We start from the raw sequence: 25,940 nt of genomic DNA on the forward strand, positions 1-25,940 counted from the left end.
GATCAAAGAATTGTATATTTTAACCATATTTTTTATCATAATTTTGATATTTAGACAGAGTCATATTAGACTCATACTTGACACATAAGAAGGAAAAATATGATCTACTTTTGACTAAAATTTGAGCCACACCTGACATGACGCATGGTAGATATTGACTAGTGAAATTGCAACAAACTACCTCCTAGGTGTTCCCACGTGGAGTAGAAATATGAAAAATCTCGATTGCTCCTACCTGAAAATGAGAGATTATTGGGATTCCACGTGAAAAGTAAAATTAATAATCCTATATAGAAAGAAAAAATGCTACTTAATCACATGTCACATGGGCCAAAGTACACTCTATTGGTGGATATTTCACCAACCCTGTGATGCCTGGCGTTTGAGTACACTAGGTAACATTCTTTTCTCTATTTTTACTCTATTATATTTTTAAAAAAAAAACCAAGTACTCATCATTACAAATAGCGAGTGAAAAGTATTCAGCTAGACCTTTGCTATATTAGGGGTAGAGTAATTATGACCTTCCATTTGTGGGTCACCCACCTTGAGGGTAAATTTTCACTTTTGAAAAATGTAAAAAACCTTCATCTCCACGATGGTAGAGTACATTTTTTCCACTCACGTTGATTATTTATTATTGGGAGAATTAACGCTACCAGGTCACAGAACCACCTTGCCAGCATCAAGGCCAATGGATTGCGTGCACTGACATCCAACAAGAGGAGTGGGGAACATCTTTTCCCGACATGTTATGTCTAGGCATTGAAGGTGCAACAAGGTAGTATTCTTCTACTTTTTATTATTTTTCTTTTCATATCTTTATTTTTTTTGGAAGAATTTTTTTTTCTTTACTTTTCATGGTCATCAAACACAATCTTAGTGTGGGGTACAGATTCCTCTCCTGATTAATTTGCAGCATGGGAAACTCTCTCCCCTGAAAAAATATATGTTTATTAATCTATTCAATTTGTCTTCGTTTTCTTCCCCCAATCTTAGGAAAAACGGAAAAGGCGAAAAAGGCAGAAAGGACAAGTTTAATTTGTTCTAGTAATCTATGGGATAAAGCAGTTAATTATGCCCCAAATCAGAAATTGAGGGTATTTAAAAAACATACCAATTCGACCCCAAGAAAAAACATACCAATAAGAACTCCTTTAAAGTTGATTGGTAAATTTTACCAAAAAAAAAAAGATTGATTGGTCAATCATTTTTTTTTTTTCCTGGTGAATAGTGCATTGGTCAGTCAGGCTATTTTCTTATGGTTAGAATGTATGGGCTAAGGATGATTTTTCCATCTTTTTATCAATTAAATATAAAATTTTAGGATTTAGCAAGGGAAAAAAAACATCAACTTATAAAGATGTAAATGTTGACAGAGATTCTCTCCAACGCCCATCCAACTATTGTGAGGCACTTAAGTTGCGTGTCAGTTGTTGCTATCTACCAAATGCAAGCTAAGGGGGGCACGCTGGAGAAGCTCTAGATCCTGTAAATAGATAGTTGAAATTTTGTATTGGATTAATGTTCATATTTGTTTAATTACGAGAACCTGTGTTTAAAATTCGATTTTTGAAAATATTCAAATGCTAATCAAATATGGATATTTTTCAGATGAGATTTTATCCGATCTATTTGGATTCGATAATAAAAATATGATTAAATAATAATTAAAAAAAAAACTGGTGCACCGCCCTGCACCATGCACAGTTGAGCACTAATTGTAGGATGGGACGATAGATTTTTTTTTTTTTTTTTTAAGGGTGTGGGGGTAAAGGTCAATAGGGGTTCAAAATGACTAAAACCCCTTGATCGATGCATCGTAACGTTCCCACTTGTTATACAATTGCGCATGAAAACCACCCATTAATAATATTTTATAATACTAAAATACTCTCATTTATTATAAGTCACTAAACAAGATATCAAATTAAAAAAAAAAATGAGAGAGAGAAAAATCTATGTAATTTCATAAATGACACTTCAAAATTAACCCTAGTGAGGGTGGTGGATTCAGCCCCTCACCTTCTCGTCCGTCCTCTTTAAAAAAAATTCCAGTTCTTTGCCACTCAAGGTAGACAGCAATCATAAGAACACAACGCTACACACTTCACCAAGGATATAATGGATAGTTAAAATTTTATATTAGATTCATGTTCATACCTATTTGGAAGAATATGTATTAAAAATGATCCAATTTCGTTCAAAAGCTAATAAAATGAAGACACGAATTATGTATATTCCATTTGAATTTGATCCAAAAAGTTGAAGACTTATAAAGAGTGCAAAATGGGAAGCACATTTTACCAAAAATTTGACCAAATAAATTGGAAGTACTTCATAAACAGACCATGGCAACAGTTTTAAGTTCATAGACGTGTAAAACAAATTAAGCTGTATATATAATCAAGACTACAAATAGTTACAATTGAATGACCAGTTAGACTTCCTTCCCGGTACTTACATATACAAAACTTATAAGTTAGATAAAATTTCGTGAGTAACAACAACGGCATAATTCTTGAGGCCATTAGCTAGGTTGTTCATCCCATGCAAGAAAAAAGAATAACAAATGTGAGCTTCTACTTTCCTTCGACTTAGAGAATGAAGTTATTGGCGTATGGGATCTACTATCCAGGGGGTGTATTATTGAGACACAATATTATAAGTTGTAGCTTTATGAAAGTCAACAATAGGGGCTTCAACACTGGCACGACGGCCGGCGAAATTCTTGGTGGTAAGTGGCGGGCAACTACCAGTTCTCTTACCATTTGGGAGGGTTGTGCACGGTGAAGGTCCAGGAGGTGAATGAGACCCTTTTGGGAGGGATTGAAGCACGACGTCGTGGTTCTTTAACCATTGATCTCCATCGAGAGGTCTCGTTGCTGCGAGAGGCCGGAAAGCTGAAACCAAGATGATGAAGAGGAACAAGACTCTGAAGAAACTTATTCGATGATGAGAAGCCATCATTCTTAGTAAATTTAAGATCTTTGTGTGATATTTGGAAATGAAACTCTCTGTAATTCTGGTGTGAGAGATGAGAGGTGATAGATGAGAAACAGTGTGCATGGAGAAGGGTTATATAGAAAAAGAGAGACATAGTGATGTGGGCTTTACTCGGTCGGGTCAGGAGTTTTGACTCTTACAACGCGACGTACAAGACCCAAACCATTAATTAAAGTTAATTAGGAACGTTGATCCCTTCCTCGTTTTGAATTTCAAATTTCTCTGTTGAAAAAACACATAGTGGAGGTCAAGAAATTGAAAAAAATGTAGGACCCTAAGATGTAAAGTCACCAAGCCACTCCTTTGATTAAACTCCCCTTGTTCAAGAAAGAAAATTTTATATTAAAATAAATAATTTAAGAAAAATACTCTACTATTGATGTGATATGTTTTTCACATGAAAGGGATAGACATATCGTCTGTGTGCGAAGTAGTAAACAGTATCAATGGAGACATGGAATGGAATATCATACAAAACATTGTTTAATTTCTCGGAACCGATTGTAGATTGGATAAGTTGATACCGATCCAATCCCTATCAATCTGGATCAAACAAAAATACCTTTGATTGTCAATAAAAAAAAAAAAACTAACTTTTACCTTATTACCCTTTTTTTATACCAATCTAGTAATATGATATCAGTTAAGAATTGGGATCAGACAAGATCGATGCCAATTTGACCTGACTGATTCAGCCTAATACAATTCGATTCGATCTAATAATTCGATTTCTCATGTACAAGAGGGACGGAGATCTATGCTAGCTTATGATACACCAACGGCGGTGTGCGTGCGCAGTCCTTTTCCCATTCTGTGAAGAGATTTGTCAAATGGGGTTTGGTCAGCTCTGAAGGTTGACGACGCGTATCAAAGTCGTCAGTTCTCACATCATGTGACTTGGCTTTGCCGCTCATTTGGGGTACTCTTCTGAAACAGGTGTCAATTAAACAAGAGACCACTTGTCGTATATCCGACTCTTGGAATCATTTTTTTTTTTTTGGACTGTTTCACAGATATCCGGGAACCCGTTGGTTGTTGGTAGAGCTCGTCATCGAGAGTAACGTCATCGTACAAAAACCCCAGTCTTAACGGTTAGACCATGGTCCAATTGTCCGGTCTGAAAGTTCTTTGTCACATTGATCTTGATGATAAGGTATGAAGTTTTAAGGGAAAATTACCTCTACCTGCATAGCTTGGAAGGCTGTGGGTGACATGTAATAGGTGCCAAGTTTTAGCTTTTAAGCTCACAGACGACTCTAAAGCATGGTTCAAGTAAGTGGAATCGATAATTGAATCGATCTTTATTTTGATTCTGATTCAATCGAAATTGGTCAAGAATCAGTCTAAACCCTAGAAATTTTTGAATTGGCTTATTTGAATTGTTTGAAATTGAAATTAGTTTCCAATCCAATTCAATTGAAAACATCAATTCAAGGTCGATTCCTCAAACCATGCTCCAAAGTGTTCTTCAGAAAGGAGGGCACTCGAGCAACAGCTTAACGAATGTCGGTTCTTTGGTCTTTTTAACAATGAAATTTAACAAACGAATTAAGCAAAATCATTTCATGAAAAGGAGAGATCTAAATAGGTAACGAAAACTCAATGTTTAATGAACTGGAATTTACCCTTTACCCCTTTTTTGGAATTTTTTTTCTTTTTTTTTCTCTTTCTTTTTTTTATGGAGGGATCCAATAGTGGTGCTACCCTATGTATATGAATTAGAGTATATACTCTAAAGACATTCAAGGACTAACCTGCATGCCATACTTAAAGTGAAAAAGGCAATGAAAATCATACGGATATGAAGGTGGGGATCTAGACTCGGGAGCCAACTGCGGTGGATCACCACAAAAAACTTAGATAATCTAAATCATGTATTATAGAGACATTTTAGTATATAAACCTATATATATACCATACAAACACACATTTAGAGATTCAGAGATCTATGTAGCCGACCCATTTAATTGGGATAAAATTGAATTGGTGTTGTTATTGTTGTATGAACATATTTAGAGATAGAGATGGGAAAAAAAGCACCATATGGGTATACTGATCCAAACATTTCTTCTCATCTTAAAAGAAGTGTTCTAAGCTATTTTCCAAGTCACGAGCAGTTAGTGACCTGACTGACTGACCCTTGTTAATCCAAGTCATGAGCAGTTAGTGACCTGACCGACTGACCCCTGTTAAGAGATAAGCATAAAAGGGAGCCAGATATATATCTTGAACAAAATCCTGATCCACTAGCTCTGGATATCATCCTTTGCCAAACTTTGCAACTTTTGAACTCCTAATAGTCATCCAAAATAAGTGTCCTCAATTAGATCAAAGAAAATGATACACTTACAGGTATTTAATCCAATCCTGAACTGGATAATTAGTGGGAACAAGTACAATCCAATTAATGTTAGATGGGAATTTCAATAACATACCAACCTCATACAAAGGACAGCAAAGAAGGTAATCAAGGTTATCCAACAAATTTCTTGGAAAGTATGCATCCTTAACCAGTTTTGAATATTCACAGTTTGGAAAGAAAAAAAAAAAATTTGACAGCTAGAGATATCAGAAGAAAAGTCCAATATGTGGAAACCATACTGAGTCATACAAAGAGAATGCCAGGTGACTTGAAATTTTCCATTCCATGTGATCAGTCCAAACGGCACCCCTTCTATACAACTCTTGGAAATAACCACATTAATCCTAAAGCTATTTAATAAGACTCAATCTCAAAGTTTACCCAAAAAAAAAACTCAATGTCAATATATTTTTATTTTCCATAAGCTAAAATTATATTATTATATTTGGGGTTCACAACAATAATAGTAGAAGTGCTTGAAGTTGACCCACTTCATTTCGCCACCACCTACGTTGGTTATGATTTCTCTTTTATTCATAGGGAAGTGAATTGTGCAGTTCATACCTTTGCCAGGAAGAAGGTCTTCTCATTGATGTGGATGATGGTTTAGCCTAATTCTATTCCTTGGCTTCATGAACTTATGGTATATGAAACCATAAATATTACACAGACTGTCATCAATAGATTTCTCTGTTACCAAAAAAGAAAATATATATATATATATATATAAGTAGATTGAAAGAAGGAATATGATTGTCCACTGATGGTATATAAATATATATATATATATATATATATATCTAAAGTTTTTTTTATATAAAAAAAAGGAGAAAATATTAAAGGAATATGATTTTCCACTGATAGGTTTGGTGAAATGAAAGAAGGCAAAACCTTTAGATATGTTTAGTCCACATGTCGCACACCCAGACCTCTATGGCGTTGTTTAGGCGATGCGGTCTATATGGAGGGGAGCCGAATCTAAAGTTCTATAAACTAAGGGTGTTAATCAATTCGGTTTCGGTGTAAATAGTTGAATTCGTTTCAATGCAGGAGGTGAAACTAAAATCGAACCATTTAATAAACGGTTTCATATATGAGAACCGAAACCATTTATAAACAATTTTGGTTTAAACGGCTTTCTCAAATTTTTTAACTTTTATCCAAACAACTTCTTTACCTTTAAAATTTTTTAGTGAAATTGATGTAAATTGTAAAATTGAATTGAATAGTTTATTGTTATATGTTTTTTTTAATAGTTGTTTAATGTAAACTTAAACTTTTTTTATTGAAATGTATGTAAACTTAATGTTGAATGACTTTTCTACAAAAAAAAAAAAAAAAACATTGAATTACTTAAACTTACTATGTATATGTTAATCAGTTTAACGGTCTATTTAAATAATTTATCAGATTTAAACTTAAAACCAAAATCGAATCACGGTTTTAATTTTAACATCAAAACCGAACCATTTAATAAACGATTTCATGATTCCAATATAAATATTTCAATTCAATTTCGATAAATGGTTTCAATTTCAAGTTCATATCCTTACTAAATACACATTGAAGTGTTACACATAGTGCCTTGTGATGTATTCGCATGCAATGCCTCGTGATAGTCATCACGTACTCTAAAGCACTTAATCCAAACAAAAGTAGTTATCTCTGATGTTTCAATATGTACAATTGAAGTGACATTTAATAAGAGCATGAGAACATTGAAAGTAGAAACCGTCCTTTCAAACCATAATGGGGATACAGAATAACAACCTCTCAAGTAATCATAGAGGTATGGAAAATAATCCTCCTGGACTTTCGTAGGAGAATAGAAAAGATTCTTGAAAACAACTTACCAAACGAATTAAAGGTAGCAGTGCTTAAGCGTTTGCTTTTTATAAACACCACATTTAGTTTTGACCATTGATCTTATATGATATAATCTCAATCGTTCTGTTTTTTTCAACCGATTACTTGCTATTTGGGTTTACCTTTCCAGCTGCGTTTTTTGTCAAATGGCTTCACTCTCATCTTCTCCTGCACCCCCATTGGATCCTCCTTCAAGGATCAGCTTTGGGTAATCGATATTACCAGATCTTACGGCGAAGAATAAGGACTGGTGAGAGATGAATCGAAGAAATTTGAGCTCCATTAGAGGAAGAAGTCAGGATTGGATACGACTAAAGCCACCCAACCCCGCCCTTCTCCTCTCTCTCTCTCTCTCTCTCTCTCTCTCTTAGGTCTGTTGGGTTTGAGGGTAGAAGGAGCCAAATTTGGAGATGGGTATCTCTGGTTTATCTCCATTCTTGAATGCCAATAAAGCAACTGTTGAGCTGATACCGATCACTCATATCTGATATAATATAGGAGAAAGAGAGCTGCCTCATCTCCTACTCGATAGAAAGATGGAACCGTTCTCTGAAGTCTTAAAAAAAAAAAATTGATTCGCCGGCGAAGCCTAACGAGACAAGTTCGGCGCAGCGCAATTCAAAATCACACCCAGTTGCTTACGGCCTCTGCTTCAAATTCAAAATCATGCCCAGTTGCTTACGGCCTCTGCTTCAAATTCAAAGTCATGCCCAGTTGCTCACGGCCTCTGCTTCAAAGATTCTTACACAACAAGAGGAAAACAATGGTGGTCGAATAAGAGAGATGTAAAAGAAAAGGCTCAGTACAAAATAGGGAACGGAATATAAAAGTAGAAAACCCTAATAACAGCATAGTCATCAAAAAATCAACGATCAAAATTAAATATGATGTTTATTTGAAACAGAAGTCAAACACCGTACGATCCGAGGATTTGATGGAAAAAATCATCTGTTTTTCTTCATCCATGTTTTTCTTGTTTTGCTATCTTCCGAAGGCGACATGTAGCATTATTTTAAGTGAACGATCAAGATTGAGTTAAAAACCAAACTAGATGTAATAACCCTCATCCAACTGAATTAATCTTGACCGTTGATGACACGTGTCATCATCTGCAACTAGCAAAACACAAGAAAAACAGGAAAGAGAAAAACAGACGATTTTTATCCGGATTTGATCCGCAATCTGCTGCGCCCGGATTTGATCCGCAATCCGCTGCGCTGCTACCACTCACCAAACTTTAAAATTGTTTCTTAGAACAGTAACCAAAGAGTCTTTAAATGGTCAAATAGTGCTTAAATGACCAAACAACACCTTAAATTACCCAAACATGTGCTTAAATTACCAAATTGTAGCTTTAAACCAAACAGCCTTATAGTACAAAAATTGGCACTCCTGGCCCTAAGGATAAAATTTATGTTCTACAGGCGACATGTTACGTAGATTTTTTTTCTTTCTTTCTTCAGCTATACACATGTTACTTAGACTTGCAGGATAGAAATCTGTCCTTTGGTGCTCTGGTTCACCGAAAATTTTATTTACTTTGTCCATTTCAAACGAACCAGCTTATGGGTGAACTAGCTGGGTCAAACAGGTTCGAAGGTGAGTTAATGGGTCAGAATCTTGGGTTGGCCCATCTAGGTCATACTTCGGTCATCTTCTGTAAGGGGCTTTCAAATGGGCCAAAACAATTAATAAAGAAAGCACATAGCCCCTTTTGAACAAGTGGACCATAAGAAAATAAAAGGCCCATACACTTTATTGGGCCTAGTAGATCTTAGTAAGAACCATAACCCTTAAAAGACAAAAGGATCCATAAGTCTCTGAATGACATTAAAAATGGTCAACCGCATCAGATTGAGTTAACTCAATTTGTTAAGACAATTCAAGTTTCTTGATCAACTCAGTAAGACAAATCAACTCGTATCATGGAGTGTTGAGTCAAACTTCTCAGTCATCCGATTCACTGAATTAATTCAGTGAGCTGTTTGGGATGAGTCAAGTTTGATACTATGATAGTGACTTAATTCAGTCAAGTGGTTCAATCGGGTAAACTGGTTCAGACCATTTGGTTCAGGTGCAAACTGGTTCTAAATTTTAGATTTTCAGATCTTGTGCTACCTGAGAATGTGTCGAGGTCATTTTAAAATACTAGAGTGCCTCACATGGTCATATTTCATTTCATTGCAGGAGGAGAGAGACACTCGGGGAACCACCGTGTATGCTACCGGGTTCATTTTTCCATATAAAATATATGAAAATTTCAGTTTCTTTATGGAGTACAGAAACTATATACTTTTTCAAAAGTGCGATTTTGACATCACTTCCTGCTCACGATTTCTTTAATTTTTTGGCACATACGGGATATAAAGTATTTTTGTTTTCCTTTGTGGTGAAGAAAAGAGATGGCACGAGAAAGCTCTTTATTTACCAAAAAAAAGAGAAAGCTCTTTATTTACCAAAAAAAAGAGAAAGCTCTTTATTAATTCTTATTCTCCTAATGGATGTTGGAAAATGATCATGGTCGTATACCTAGACATGTTCTAAGATTGAAAGGTCAAAATGTCAAAATTCTAGTTACGTCTAAAATCAAGCTTTTAAAGTGTCAATAGAACCCAACCATGAACCTTTATTTCACTCTATAAAAACTTAAAGCTTCTTGTAAGAGCTGAGAGCTCTAAAGTCACGAGGAGTAGGAGAAAGTACTGCAAAAGAAGAGACAATGTCATCTATATTTCCTATATTTTATAAATCACTTAGGAGGCTTGTTTATGTTAATTGCCTTTCCAAACCCCATATAGAGAAGAGATCATGGCCAGAGCTCGTCGGGGTACAAAGGGAAGCTGCGGTAGCAACAATCGAGAGAGAGAATCCGGCAGTCACTGCTGTCATTGAGTTGAAAGGATGTTTTGTCACCTGTGACTACCGCCGCACTAGGGTTCGTGTTTGGGTCGACCAAAATGGCTTCGTGATAAGGGTCCCTGTTATTGGTTAGGATTGTTGAACCCTCCTGCATACTCCTTCCTGTTCACCCATCGGCTGTGTGTGGGAGACGCCAATACACGAGGGCAACATGAGATCCATCGTGTCATTTTTCTGATTGTGAAGTGAGTAGATTGCTTGATTTCTCTCTCTAGTTCGTTAGGCTGGGCTACCCAGATTGTTGTCAACTTTTCTGATTGTGAAGTGTTAGTAGCTTGGATCAAGAGTTGCCATTTCTAACCTTCATTGTTATAACTATCTTATGATCTAATCTCATGGAAGCTTTGACAGCCCCTATCCAAGGCATCTGGTTGGGCGTCAGTTTTAATTTTGATTGTGAAATTGTTGTGTTCTCATCTGGAATTCAATTTCGGAGGATGTGCCCAAGACACAGAAGCACAGGCTCTCAGATAGGGACTCAGTGGAGCAGTGTCATCTGATGCCCAGTCCGTTCTACAGCTGCTCAACAGGGGTACTCCAAAGTCATGGCTATGTGATCTTTTTGTTCACTTGCATGATATTACTCAAATTATGAAACAGTTAAAAAGTAGAGTCTGTTCTGTTAAAACTGAGTAGGCATGATGTGGTGTTAGCACATGCTCTACTTAGTAGAACTCGCATACACACAAAAGCACTGCTACTCTGTCTTATGATAATGTTGTTATTATATTATCTTCGTTAATCTGGTTTTCTTTTATCATTAAAGAAAAATGGTTTGGGTAATTGTATAATTTCAATTTTTTATCATAAGAATATCTTCATTTTTTCAGGAAAAAATTGGAGTAGCTGAACCATACGATGCAAGAACCTCTGGCTAACTAGACAAGATGACAACAGAAGACTACAAAATAAATAACTTTATTAGTTCTTAGCTTATACACAAAGTTCTGTACAATCAAAAGACCACCCATTGCATTTTACATACACCCAGAATTTACAGGTTCATTCCCTATATAGCAAATACGTACATATACTAACAGGACAGAAATGATTTTGATATTACCAAAATTTACAAAAATAATTAGTATTTCTTATTAAGCAAAAATGAGGCAGATGTATACCACTACAATCGGACAGTACACATCACTGCAGTTTTGAAATTCAATGAACACTGCAACGGTGGTCTTGTTGTCATGAGTCTCCATGTTCTCCTCTTTGGATGGTAGATTTGGACAAATAGTGTACCTGTTCTCTTCTGCAGTCGAAGATTTCGGATTTCAACAGAATCAAGTGAAGTAGACATCACATGCAGCTCTCCATCCAGTGCAACAAAACCAAATGAAGAGCCCAGAGCAGCTTTTCTTGGTACGCTTGATTCCTTCCTCCACCGGTTCAAAGAGATGTCATACCTGTTACAAAGATTACATCATGTGGTTAAAACGAATAAAAAAAAATGACAAAAAGAGTGCCAACATTTCAAACAAATATGCTCCTTCACAATGCAAAATATAAATGAGCATAGTAATTTTGCAGGGCTGGACCAAAACTTGGATAAAGGCAGGCAGGATCCATCAGGCTGGCAGCTTGTACAGCCTTTAGCCTAACCATATGAACATGACTCCACCACAGGCAAAGTAAGAAAGAGTGCAGCGGTGGAACAAAAAACTAGAGAGGATTTCAAAATCATACATGTCTCAGAATTAGTTTGACATGGTCTTTATTTCTTCTCCTCCTCTCCACCATATACACAATGGTTAAGATAGTGATGAGCACATGTAGAGCAGTTCTTAGGCTATACTAACCTTTTTCCTTTTTCATCTCTTGCTTTAATATAAATCAATTCTTAACCCACCTCATCTCCAACATCCCCCACACCCCACCCCCACCCAAAAATAAAAAATAAAAAGACACGAAGGAACACTGCTATAGTATTATGGAACTAGTATATGAGTTGCCCATGAGTAATTGCAACCCCTCCACCACTATGGTATAAGGATTACAAGTCAACATAGGCCCTTGCAATTCATTTTGCATGAGGTCACACACTTCCCACCAATACACTCATAAAACAAGAGGTCACCAAAGGAAATCCCAAATTGACAAGATTTCAAAGGACTATCTACAAGGCAGTAATGGGTAATCCTAAACTTATGATTCTAAGCGAGGCCTGTGAAATTTCACCCAAAAAACTTGTGAAAGATCTCTAAATTGGAGCATATGCAGTCATATGGTCCGCACCGACCGCATATATTCAAGTACCCATATAACAGAGCTTGTCAGCTAGTATACATGTCAAACTTCAATAAGGCAACTTAAGTTTATCCCCCCTATCAGATAAAAAAAAAAAAAGGGATCATCCAATTATTCTCATTCCAAATATCTGGAAAAGAATACTTATACATGACGCTATAAAACCATATCCATACCGTTTCAAGCCAAATAATAAAGAAACTATTGACAAAATAATTTATTAAAAGTTGAAAGTTGCAGGATCAGCAATGGTAAGAGATGCACATGAATTTCCCCCTGTAAAGCATCAATCTTGAAATTTTCCATGGCGTCTCTAATTAACCCCCTCCCCTTTTTTCCCAATCTCGCCCTGTTTTCTGTCTTCTAAGTTCTCTAAACTAACAAAACTGAAATTTAGAACATTTATCAATTCTCACTACACATTAATCATATATATGAAAATATTAGCAGAACAGAGGAAAAGAAAAAAAAGCACCTGAAAATATCAGTTCCATCGAGCATAAAAACGCCAGGAACTTGTCCCTCCTCGCCATCAACAACAACAACATTGCCAAGACGGCCTCTTTCACTTTCCTCCCACATATCCCCAATCTCTCTCCATTTCCCACCATTTTTCAACTCCAAAACGACCCCATTCTTGTAATAATCATCCACCGGAAACACACCCGAGATCGTCCTCGACTGCCCATACCCACCCATCACCCAAAACTCCCTCTCCTCCGCACTTCCAACCAAGAATCCAACGCACCCTGCCCGAAACCTCGGCAACCCATCCAACTCGACCCATTCATTCTTCTCCACATCGTACCTCTCCACTGAACTCATCCGACTACCTGCAGCCGCAAACATAGAGTGCCGTGAGCCCCCTCCGGCGACCAGAATCTGACCCGAATTGGGGATCGCAGCGCATGCGAAGCTACCCCGAGGGGATAGCATTGGAGAGAGACGATCCCAGGACGAAGTAGAGACATCTAAGCGGAAAATGGAGGAAGAAGGAGAAGGACGATCGATTGGAAAAGATCGGGTATCAAACAGAGAGCCACCGATGACGTAGAGGTGAGGTCCAATAGAAACGGAGATGAAATTGGTGAGGCCATAGGCATGGGGGTTGCACGGCATAGGAGGAAGAGGACACCAGGCCAAGTGGCGAGGGTCAAAGAGGTAGGGTCGGGAGAGAGAAGGGTCCTGAGGAAAGATACAGAGGAGGTGCGAGAGAGATGAGTTTGGGAGCTGGGATCGCCTGCGAGAGAGTAGGGTTTTGAATGAAAAGAAAGATCTCCATGATTTGCAAGTTGCTCTGAGGCGAGCGTGGTAGCAGTACGGGATGAAGGTGAGGATCAAAGATGAGATGTCGTATGGGAGGCCTGGAATTAGGGTTAGGGTTTCATCATGACAGGGTGAAGAAGAAGAAGAAGAAGAAGACGACGATGGGGAACACATTTGTCAATTAACGAAGAAGGGAAGATATGTGTTTCAGGTGCTCTTCTGCTCGGAAATGACTCTTGAACGTGTACGATTCTCTCTCTTCGCTTTCTCTCCTCTCTCTGACCCTCTTCTTGTTGGCGTTATCTTCATTTACAAGCTTATGGAGTAGACTACCAAAATGCGGTGAATAGTCTTAAACGCATAATATTTGGACACGTGTGAGTACCGTAGGAGGTCGGCAATCACTGCATACACACGTCCACGTAGTATATCTCTAGTGTTTCATGATCACAACTGTCAAAGGGTCCATATTTTCCCATATTATATGATTTTCTACCTGAAAGTGAACTGATGGATGGGACCCACTTTTCTGGGGCTGGGATCTCATCTTCTATGGATGAACAGAAGATGTCTAATGGGACTGTCCTATAATAAAAAAAAAATCTATTAATGGGACTGGATTCCACAACAAGTGGACCAACCAATGAGGATGAAGAGATACCCTACTTTGCCAGGGAATTGGTGCTAGTTCCACTAATTTTCGGAACAGGCAATTTTCAAGGCGGTGGTCTTGGTCTATTGTAAATTCTACACGTGTCAAAATTTTCAAAATAGGATTGGATAAGCCAGGCATGTTGACGATATATCGCTAATCCAAACTAAACCCTTTTGCCTTGCTTTTCATCACTTGCTATTTTGTAGGGGGAAAAAAAAAAAAAAGTGAAAAAAGTAACTATACTTTCTTGCCACTTCCTTTTGACTTGGGATGTTGGACGTTTCTAGGGTTTCTTTGGAGCTACGGATCCCCTCCACTAGTGGTAATTGGAGAGGGTGTGAAAACCATTCGCAGCAGTTGCACCATTACAAGTACGAGTAATTGGTAGCCTCTTGAGGTGCATATTTAAATGCTCTTAATTATTTGATGTTCATTATATTTCACTATTCGTGAAATAATGTGAAGAAAAGTGTTTACTAAAAATACAAAAAATTTGGAGAGGAGGGTGTGCTTCTTTTCTGTCACTTCTTAAGAATGGGTGAAATAAAATAAAAGGGAAGTCACAGCAATTTTTTTTTATTATTAAATTTCAAATTAGGAAGCTTGTATCTTTGATTCCAACAAATCAAATTGAGTTATTCAAAATATATTTTTAATTATTTTTTTGAAATGCATCTATATTTTATAAAATTCAGGGACTGTGTTGGTTAATGTATTTTTAATGTGGATTCTACATGGTTAAAATAATTTTTTTTAAATTATGATACAAATAAACTCATTTAGCCCATAAGTATGATGAAACACACTACAAAAATCATTTTATTTGGAAGTTTAGTTGGATTTTGAGGTCAATTAACCACATTTAAACCATGTTTATCCTACAGGGATATTTCAATCATTTTATCTATATGATTTCCAGCATCATTGAAAATATAAGTCATCTCTCAAACCTTAAAGTAGAATATTCCTTTTGTCCTCAAATAAGTGTTCGTCATTTCTATGAGCACCTTCCAGGATGACAAGATGACATGTCCACAAAGATCAAACATTAATTAGGAAGAGTACACTATCTGGGAGCATGGTCTTTGCAACAACTTGGGGGCTAGTTCACATGGAAGCATCAATAGGGTGGACATTTTCTCCTTTCATGAGTTTAGGATGGTCGTTTCACTCTCTCTTGTGTCTAAGCACAACTAAGGGTGTTGATTCAAAACAAAATCAAACCAAAATCAGATGTTTAAAATCAAACCATAGTAAATTGGGTTCGGTTTTGGTTTCAAAAGTTGGAATATTTCTTAAGTTCAGGTCAGTTTCATTATCATGACTAAAACCATTAAAACAAATTGAATAATGAACCAAGTAAATTATATTCAGTTTTATCATTTCAATCAACTTTGATGATAAATTCTATTCATTCTTAATTTTTTTTAAAGTTTGGTGAAGCATTAACCTAATAAATAATAATTCTGTTAGGGGTTGCAGACAGGAAGATGCATGGTGTGGCCGGGTGGAGAAAGAAGGAGGTGGTGGCTCCCAAATGTGATTGAAATTATAAATAATAGACGAATTACACTCCCCTCCCTTGACCTTTGGCTTAATATCAAGTTCCTTCCATATACTTTCATATATAGCAATAACCTCCCCTCGTACTCTTTTCGTTAGATATCCTCATCACTGAAGTAATTAAATTTCTATCCTAATTATCCTTCCATATGAATGAAGGATAAAATCCCTAAAACCACGATTTCAAATGAACCACGAATTGGATTTTCCCTCTTTGCTCACCGCTTTCCACAATGGAATTGTTCTTCATCATCGGTCATCGCTTGCCGCTCGTCGATCTTCATCAAATAGTACTGAATGGTAATCCTATTGATTTGATCCAATTTTTTTAGCAATGATCGCTAAGTCTGAGCTGCAGGTTCGGCAGATTGCTGGGGCCACTGAATGGTTATCGACCGTAAATCAATTAAATGGTGATTTTGTTTCAATTGTTTGTCATTTGTGCTTGAACATGTCCATTCCCATGTGTGTGTGTAAACTATTAATTCCCATCTTTTTCAATTGTTTAACAGAATCTTAGGAATTTGGAGAAGAGATTCGAGTATTCTAGTGCTTAACATGTTTTTTTATAGTTCAATTGTGTGGCTCCTTCCATGGATGGCGAGCTTCATCTGGATTTTTCCTTGGAGACGACCACAGAGATAACATAAGAAATGCTTGAGGCTCCTCTCTGAGTCCGACGATCCCAACCGACTAACCGAGCCTCCGCCCCTGTCAGCAACCCAGCAACACCTTGTCTTCGCCCTTGCAGAATCGAGTCACGACCCTTGTTTTCTTTCATACTAGTTAGTGGGGGTGTCAATTCGTGGTCCGACCTGACTAAACCAACCAGGACCGATCATTTATAGACCGGCTTGGCTTGTACCGTTTGTTAAATGTATTGGGCTTGAGCCCAGCCAGTTTACAAATAATCGGTCTCAATCCTGCTACTTGTACTATCGGGCGTCTGACCGAGACCAACTGAATAATATCCGACCGAGACTGGCCTATTGTGCACCAGCCTGGCCTGACCCTTTAATGATTGTAGAATACCTATTTTACCCCACAAATTAAAGAGTAAAAATAAAAAAGTAAAGACATGTTCACATTTTAAATAATGGTTATATTTGGTATCATTTATTGATTTATTATCATTTTTTTTTTTGCTTGCATGAGTAGTCTGGAATATAAGAGCACATTTTAAAGAGGATCCGTTTAAAAACCGGTTAAAGCCCGTTTAACATTAAATATGTCTGTAGCCCGTTTAAGGCCCGACTAAAGCCCGATTCAGGTAGCCCGATTATAGCCCGAGGACGACCGATAAAATATAAAGCGTACCATGCCCTCAATAACTAAGCCCAATTAGTTAAATAGGCAGACACGGTGCAACCTTTGAAAATCTTCAAGCCTAATTAAGCCCGATCAAAACCGGACTAGCCCGATAGGTTGACACCCCTACTAGTTAGTCGTGTGCAGCCGAGGAAAGGAGAGAGAGAGAGAGAGGATTAATGCAAGTGGTTGGGCGGCGTTGCAAGAAGAAAGAAGAAGAAAGGGGTAGGAGCGGTGGTCTTGTCGGAAGAATCTAGGTGGGAGATGACAAGGTGAGGTTAAAATTAAAAAAAAAAAATTATTTATTGAGGGGAGAAAAACTATTTTGGGTAATTTGGAAAACCCAAACCCAAAATAGTGTAATGTTCTCCAAATCACAAATTATGGAAACCATTAACACAAGATCGAAGCATTAATGGTTAGCCACTTTCAAGAAATTTAGGGTAGAGAAAGAAGGAAGAGATACTCGAATAGTGAAGCTATAATTGGCGATTCAAGCGCAAGTGTAATTTCTCCGGCAACGATGCGAAGGAGAGGAAGCTCGGCAATAGGAAGCTCAGCGAGGTATATTCTAAACGGTCGTGTTTCAGAGAAACGGTGAAAATATTGAAGAGAAGAGAGAGGAGGAAAAGAATATAAGTATAGAAGGGTAAAATGATCTTGTTACAGGCCTGTTTAACAGCGTCAGTCACTTTAGGGTCGTTTGATAGAATCTTCAAACTAGAGGGGAGGTTATTGCTATATATGAAAGTACGTGGGGGGAACTTGATATTAAACCAAAGGTCCGGGGAGGGGAGTGTAATTTACTCTAAAAATAATAATAATAATAATAATAATAATAATAATAATAATAATAATAATAATAATAATACTGAGAAACAAGATGAAATGATGTTTGGGTATTTTAAGATGTGTTTGGTTACATAATTCCTTGGAGTTATGTTTCAGATTTAGCAATGAGTCTATTGAGAGTGTTTATGTTGATTTGGGCTTTTTCTTTTTTCTTTTTCTTTTTTTTTTTCTTTCTTTTTTGAATTTTTGAATTTTTCAAAAAATTGTTTGGTTACCCATAAATCAGTTACATAAATCTACCTGAAAATTGTTTGGTTTACCTAAATCTGTGAGAATGATTTTGTAGAATTAGTCCAAAAAAAACTGTTTGGTTACCCCAACAAGAATCTTCACCTCATAAGTTTTACCTCCCCCTGATAGTTCATGTTAATAGATAGATAACATGAACATCCTCACAGAGTTGTAAAACATATACAAAAATATTGGCCTCGTAAAATGTTGAATTGATTGGAAAAAATCCAGGTTCATAGTAGTTGAATAGTAGGACTCCTAGTTCTGATTGGAAAAAATCAGCCTATAAGCAGTAAACATTCTTGTCTTCTCCCTGCCACATATCTCCAATTCAGTATATAATGAGATATAGATATCACTATTTTCAACGAGGCAAAAGATAAGAAGCATCCGGTTTGATCAATACAAAGCATCATCAAAGCCCAAACGAAGATTTTGAATCATTGTAAGGTTAATTATATGGTCTGCCATTATCCTCTAATATAGGGCAAGCATCATCAGCTCCAAAATTTATACTCGTTAAGGGCAAAGCTACAAAAAAACTCAGAACTACAATCAAACTACATAAAAACACAGAAATCTCAACAGAAACTACCCCTAAAATTTAAAAAATTAATTAATAAATAAATAAATAAATTAACACATAGAGGAGCATTCCAATTTCCAGACCGTTCCAAAACAAGAACCCTAAAAAACAATATTTCTCAGTTCAAACCCAAAATTCCAGAATCATCAGGTGATCAAAAGAATGAAATTAAGGCAAAAGTATAGAACCCAAGAGAAGAGAATCATACCTGATACTTGATATTGCCCAAGTACTGGTCGAATACAAAGAATGATCAGAAAACCTTCAAAGAGAATGAGAAGATGAAAATCCACAGACATTCCAATCAGCTCGGCGAAGGTCAGGTCGAATCCAGTACTCAAAAAGCCGAAACTGGAGCTCCAAATCCTAACAGCAGAGAAGCCATGGGGAGAGCAAGGAGGTCTAGTCGTGGTCGGTGTTCAAGTCTCGCCATGGGCAGTCTTGAGCTTCAATGGGAGGAAGAAGATTGCTTTCCTGATTTTTGTGATTCTTACGAATCACCACTTAACATGGACTATTTATATGAGGGTTAGGATTATGTGTCAAATATGAGTTTTGTTATTTACCTTATTTCTCATATAAAGCACATTTAGCTTTAGAGAGGTGTTTCAAATGAATTAGCATTTCTAAGTAGAAACAACTCAAAAAACAACCAAACAATTTCAAAAAAAAAAAAAGAATCGCTTTTCACCATAAAGACTTTCTATAGAATTATGTAACCAAACACATCCTTAGGAAGTTCAGTCTTGCTTTCTTCTCGGGCTATGTGAGCATTAACGGGATTAAGTAAATATTTTCAAAATTGCACTAATGTTAAATAAATTTTAAGCCTACTTATCTTGTATTTTTTTTCTTTTTTATGAGTAATACAAATTTATTGGGGAAAAAAAAACATATTATACAATATTTACAAGAGGGCTAACCCAACCACCGAGGCACACACTATCACAATCGCCAAAACTACAAAGGATAAATAGGGGAAAAAACAGGGAGAGCGGATCAGGTTCTTGTACAAGAACTTCTCGTACATTAATTCTTATTCCACACAAATAGAATCCACACAAGGAAAAACCTTATGGTCGATAGAACACTAGTCATACATATCATTTCCATTATTGTACTCCCCCTCCCTCTTCCCTTTCAATAACAAGAATAAATATATAGAATCCATACGAGGAAAAGACCTAGATGAACAAGCCCAAGAAGGAAACCCCCAGGGAGGACAAGAAACCAAAATAGGACAAGACGGAAAAACTAGCCACTGTTCTATTATGACCTTCTCTAGCTACTTACCTATTTTATTATTCATCGAAAATAAAGTGAAAATAGGAGAAAGAAGATGCAGTATCATGCATGAGTTGAGGCTAGGGAGTTTTAACACTGACATGGCCGGTGAAGTTCTTGGACTTCATTGGTGGGCAACTACCACCATTGCCTATTGCGATGTTGTAGAAACGCAACCCTAAAACGATGCAGAAGATAATGGAAAAACAAAACAAACAATGCACATGGATTTTACGAGGTTCGGCAAGGTTGCCTACGTCCCCGGTGAGATGAGATCCTGCTTCACTATCAATGGAGAATAGGGTTACAGAACTCGTCCTCACACCTTTCAGTATTGCTTGCATTACAGAGAAAGAAACACTCGCTACAAATATATAGCGAAAAAACCCTAATCCGGATTAAACTACAATTGCCCTCAAATAAAAAATTCGAGCGGGGGGCTGCACCCCCTACACCCCCTGCTATGCAGGGGGGCCTCCTGCTCCCCTTGTAACCCCCATGGCCCGCTAATCGGCTAACGGGACCGACGTCCTACCTGTCTAGGTGCTGCACTAGTACTCCCTGGATTAAACTACGACGGAATACAAGACATCATACACTAACAATCTCCACCTTGGCTTGAATTCTGTCGAGCCTCCTGTAAAGATAACTTGTAGACGTCTTCATCATTGTACTTCATTAGAGGTACAAACTCGCACCTGTTTGGTGCTTCCTTCATCTTCAACAATGAGTAATATTAATCAAGTCCAAACAGGACTCGAACTTCTCTGTAGTAACTGGCTTTGTAAACATATCTGCAGGATTGAGATCTATATGAATTTTTCTCAAGTGAATACTGCCTTCTGACACAAGCTCCCTGATCTTGTGAAATCTCACATCAATATGCTTTGTCCTTGCATGAAACACCTGATTCTTTGCAAGATGTATGGCACTCTGACTGTCACAATGTGACACTGTACCTCCTTGCTCCAACCCCAACTCACGAACTAGTCCAGCCAACCAGACTCCTTCCTTGGCAGCCACAACTGCTGCTATGTACTCTGCCTCTATAGTTGACAATGCAATTGTAGAGTGAAGCATCGCCCTCCATGATATAGGTCCACCAGCTAATGTAAACACATACCCTGTAGTAGACCTCCTTTTGTCTAAATCACCAGCATAGTCAGAATCAACATAACTTGCCAATTCTGTAGAACTTCCCTTGCCACTGAACATAACACCTATATCTTTAGTCTTGCTCAAATATCTGAAGATCCACTTAATTGCATTCCAATGCTCCTTTCCTGTATTACTCATGTATCTGCTAACAACACTGACTGCATGAGACAGATCCGGCCTGCTACAAACCATAGCATACATGAGACTCCCAACTGCGCTAGCATAAGGGACTTGAGACATCTGCTCCACCTCCTTATGCGTTGTAGGGCATTCCCTTTCAGATAACTTGAAGTGGCCAGCTAACGAAGTGCTAACCGGCTTAGCCTTTTCCATATTGAAACGCTCTAGCACCTTTTCAATATATCTCTTCTGAGTTACCCAAAGTTTACCTGCATTTCTATCTCTAAGGATTTCCATGCCAAGGATCTTCTTAGCGGCACCAAGATCCTTCATCTCAAATTCAGCACTCAACAAAGACTTCAAAGAGACTATATCATGTTTGTTCTTTGCAGCAATGAGCATGTCATCAACATAAAGCATCAACAAAATAATGGAATTATCACTTACACTTTATAATAAACACAACTATCATACTCACTTCTTGTGTAGCCAATCTTCATCATGTGAGAATTAAAACGCTTGTACCACTGCCTAGGAGATTGCTTAAGGCCATAAAGTGACCTCTTAAGCAGACAAACATGGTCTTCCTTTCCCTGTACCTTGAAACCTTCAGGCTACTCCATGTAAATCTGTTCTTCCAAGTCACTATGAAGAAATGCAGTTTTCACATCAAGTTGTTCAAGCTCTAAATCATACATGACCACCAAAGCAAGTAATACCTTGATCGAAGTGTGTTTCACCACCGGAGAGAATATTTCATTGTAGTCTATCCCCTCTTTCTGTGCATAGCCCTTGGCTACAAGTCTGGCCTTATACCTTTCACGCTCCTTCTCAAATGCTGCCTCTTTCTTACGAAAGACCCATTTACACCCAATGATTTTTCTTCCCTTGGGTTTTTTCACAATCTCCTAAGTCTTGTTCTTCTGTAGAGATTCCATTTCCTCCATCATAGCTGTCATTCATTTATAATGCTGTGCATCACTTAAAACATCATGGTAGGAAGATGGATCACCTATACCTACAGTGAGGGCATAGGCAACCATGTCCTCAAACCCGTATCTCATAGGTGCTTTGTGAGTACGCTTCCCTTTACCCTTTGCCACAGTATAGGGAACTTCTACTGCTTCCTGTTGTCCTGGTAAGTCACTTGATGACTTATTATCTCTTGTTGTTTCTAACTCACCTAACTCCACCTGCACAGTAGAACCTTCTTTATTTTCATCAATTGCTTGTGAATTGTAATTTGACTTTACTATATGAGACTCATCAAACACAACGTCTCTGCTAACCACAACTTTCTGTGAACTTGGATCCCACAACTTGAATTCCTTTACACCTTTCTTAAAATCAAGAAAGATACATTGCTTAGAATTTGAGTCTAACTTGGAACGTTGCTCACTCTCAACATGCGCATAGGCTGGACAACCAAATATTTTTAGAATAGAATAATCTACTGATTTTCCTGTCCATACCTCTTCATGAATTTTACAATCAATCGTCTTTGATGGAGACCTATTGATGAGGAAACATGCCATGTTCACTACTTCTGCCCAAAATCTCTTGCTCAACCCTGCATTCAGCCTCATACTCCGAGCTATTTCTAGAAGTGTTCTGTTCATCCTTTCAGCTACACCATTTTGCTGTGGTGTCTTTGGAACCGTGAAGTGACGTGTAATTCCTTCAGCTTTGCACAATTCTAGAAACGGCTTGTATGTGTACTCTCCTCCATTATCTGTTCTCAAATATTTAATTTTCTTCCCTGTCTTCCTTTCTACCTCAGCCTTCCATTCCTTAAATTTAGTGAATACCTCACTTTTATGCTTCATGAAGTAGATCCAGACTTTCATTGAGTAATCATCAACAAAGGTCACGAAGTATTCTGCCCCACCTTTAGATTTTGTTGTTGAAGGACCCCATACATCGCTGTGTACATAATCAAACACCCCTTTACTCTTATGTTTTGCAGTTTTGAAACTAACCTTGCACTGTTTTCCGAACACACAATACTTGCAGAAGTTCAGTTTACAAGTTTTTACTCCCTTCAACATTTTCCTTTTATGAAGCTCCATCAATCCTCTTTCTCCCATATGCCCTAGTCGCATATGCCACAGATAGGTATCATCTGTATCAAATACTGCATGTGTAGTCACAGATGCTCCACCTATAACTGTGCTCCCTATAAGTCTATATAGGTTTCTTGCTAGCTGTCCCTTCATGACAACCATTACACCCTTAATAACTTTGAGAAATCCACCTTCTGCTATGTACTTGCAACCATTTGAGTCAAGTGCCCCCAAAGATATTAAGTTTTTCCTTAATTCTGGTACATGTCTCACATCTTCTAAGGTTCTTACTATCCCATCAAACATCTTGATTTTGATAGTGCCTATCCCAATGGTCTTGCATACGGCATCATTCCCCATTAGGACAGACCCACCATTATATGGTTGATATATATCAAACCAATCCTTATGTGGACACATGTGATATGAACATCCAGAATCTAAAATCCAAGAATCAGAAGGTTGATTCTTACCTGATGATATAGAGAGTACATCTCCATCATCTCCATCTGAACTGTTAGCCACGCTAACTTCCTCAGATGTCTTACCTACACCTTTCTTCTTTAAGTCCGCCTTCCTCTTCAAGCACTCTCTCTTCATATGACCTTCCTTTTTGCAATAATAACAAGAGACCTTTGTCTTTGCCCCTTTTGATTTCGATCGACTCTTCCCAGATCCCTTCTGATTTGATCTCCCTCTTTCCTGCTCCTTGTCACCTCCGAAAAAACCTTCTCCTTGAGATTTCGTACTACTAGTCTTCTTCCTTGTATCATTGGACATGAGGGCAGTTGTGACTTCATCCATCTCAAGGGTCTCCTTACAGTACAAGAGAGACATTACTAGGTGATCTTATGATTCTGGGAGCGACGACAGTAATGGTAACGCCTTGTCTTCATCCTCGATCTTAACCTCCATGTTTGCAAGTTTACTTATGATCTGATTGAACATGTTAAAATGCTCTAATAGATCCGTACCTTCCTCCATCTGTAGAGAATACAATTGCTTCTTCACGAACTTGTTCGTTAAGGACTTCGTCATGTAGATGCTTTCAAGTTTCGCCCATAACTGCGGTGCAGATTCGATACCCACAACATATTGTAGGGCATCATCAGAAAGATTTAATCGAATAGCACTTACCGCCTTTTCCTCCATCTCTTCCCAATCTTCGTCAGTAATTTTTTACAGGTTTCTTCGACTTCCCCAACAACGTTTTCGCCAAACCCTGTGGTATCAAAAGATCCTTCATCCTTTGACGCCAGAGGGTGAAATTGTTTTTCCCATTAAACCTCTCGATATCATACTTGACATTCGATCCCTTCCCTGTCATCGTGATAGTAAACCCTAGAAAACGAAAACCTAGAACTCTGATACCAATTTGTAGAAACGCAACCCTAAAACGATGCAGAAGATAATGGAAAAACAAAACAAACAATGCACATGGATTTTACGAGGTTCGGCAAGGTTGCCTACGTCCCCGGTGAGATGAGATCCTGCTTCACTATCAATAGAGAATAGGGTTACAGCGCTCGTCCTCACACCTCAGTATTGCTTGCATTACAGAGAAAGAAACCCTCGCTACAAATATATAGCGAAAAAAACCCTAATCCGGAAAGTACACAATTGCCCTCAAATAAAAATTCGAGCGAGGGGTTGCGCCCCCCTACACCCCCTGCCTGTCTAGGTGCTGTACCAGTACTCCCTGGATTAAACTGCGACGGAATACAAGACATCATACACCAGCAACAATAACCTCCATCGCCGAAAGTGATGCATTTGCAGGAAGGAGAACAAGTGTGTCGATGGTTGAGAGTAGGCATGGAGCAGAGATGAGTTTCTACTTGTTTTTCTTAGAAAAGAACGAAATGACATTTTTACCCTCCATTTTGGGAGGTATAAACACGTGCTCATTAATGTTCAACCCAGAAAACAACTGAAAGTGGTTTTTAGTGAAAAACCATAAATGGCTTTCAAGTTATTTTTGATTTTTGTGTTTTTTTTATTTTTTTTTAAATAGAACTAGACTTCATAAACAACACCAAATGCACTCAAAAATGATTTTTAAGGCAAAAATAAAAAAGAAAAATGATACCAAAGAGGGGCCTTAGTAACTTCATAAAATAACCAGGGCTGTAAATAAAAACTAAAATCAAAGGCTTTCTACAGGAAAAAGGTACACTTCATAACGAAAGCTAGATGCTAGTCAATGTAGTTCATTAAGATTGGGAAATTACAGAACAAACAAGAACCTATAGACTTATGGACACTGAAGAACATAGGCCACTGCTAGATGATTTAAGATTTGAATTACTGCTATTAAGCCTTCCAATGTTACTACCAGTGATTAATGTTTGTTGTTTACACTTTCTTCTCCAAGTAAAGGTCAGACTATTGGATTGAAAAGTTATGTTTTGACCTTCCTCAAATGAGTTTGCAACTACTCTCCAATTAGTC

At 37.6% G+C, this 25,940-nt stretch overlaps 1 protein-coding gene across 1 annotated transcript; it reads right to left on the bottom strand.

The window, feature by feature from the left end:
• Nucleotides 1-11,055: 11,055 nt before the first annotated feature.
• Nucleotides 11,056-13,977, bottom strand: LOC122088449 (F-box/kelch-repeat protein OR23-like). Its single transcript, XM_042657718.1, has 2 exons — nucleotides 12,879-13,977; nucleotides 11,056-11,562 (listed from the first exon to the last, which is right to left on the bottom strand). Exons 1-2 carry the CDS (start codon nucleotides 13,841-13,843, stop codon nucleotides 11,277-11,279), a joined length of 1,251 nt encoding a protein of 416 aa, XP_042513652.1. The 5' UTR covers nucleotides 13,844-13,977; the 3' UTR covers nucleotides 11,056-11,276.
• Between the last annotated feature and the right edge of the window lie 11,963 nt (nucleotides 13,978-25,940).

The sequence above is a fragment of the Macadamia integrifolia genome, chromosome 9 (genome assembly GCF_013358625.1).
Source record: "Macadamia integrifolia cultivar HAES 741 chromosome 9, SCU_Mint_v3, whole genome shotgun sequence".
In the NCBI taxonomy this organism is placed as follows: domain Eukaryota; kingdom Viridiplantae; phylum Streptophyta; class Magnoliopsida; order Proteales; family Proteaceae; genus Macadamia; species Macadamia integrifolia.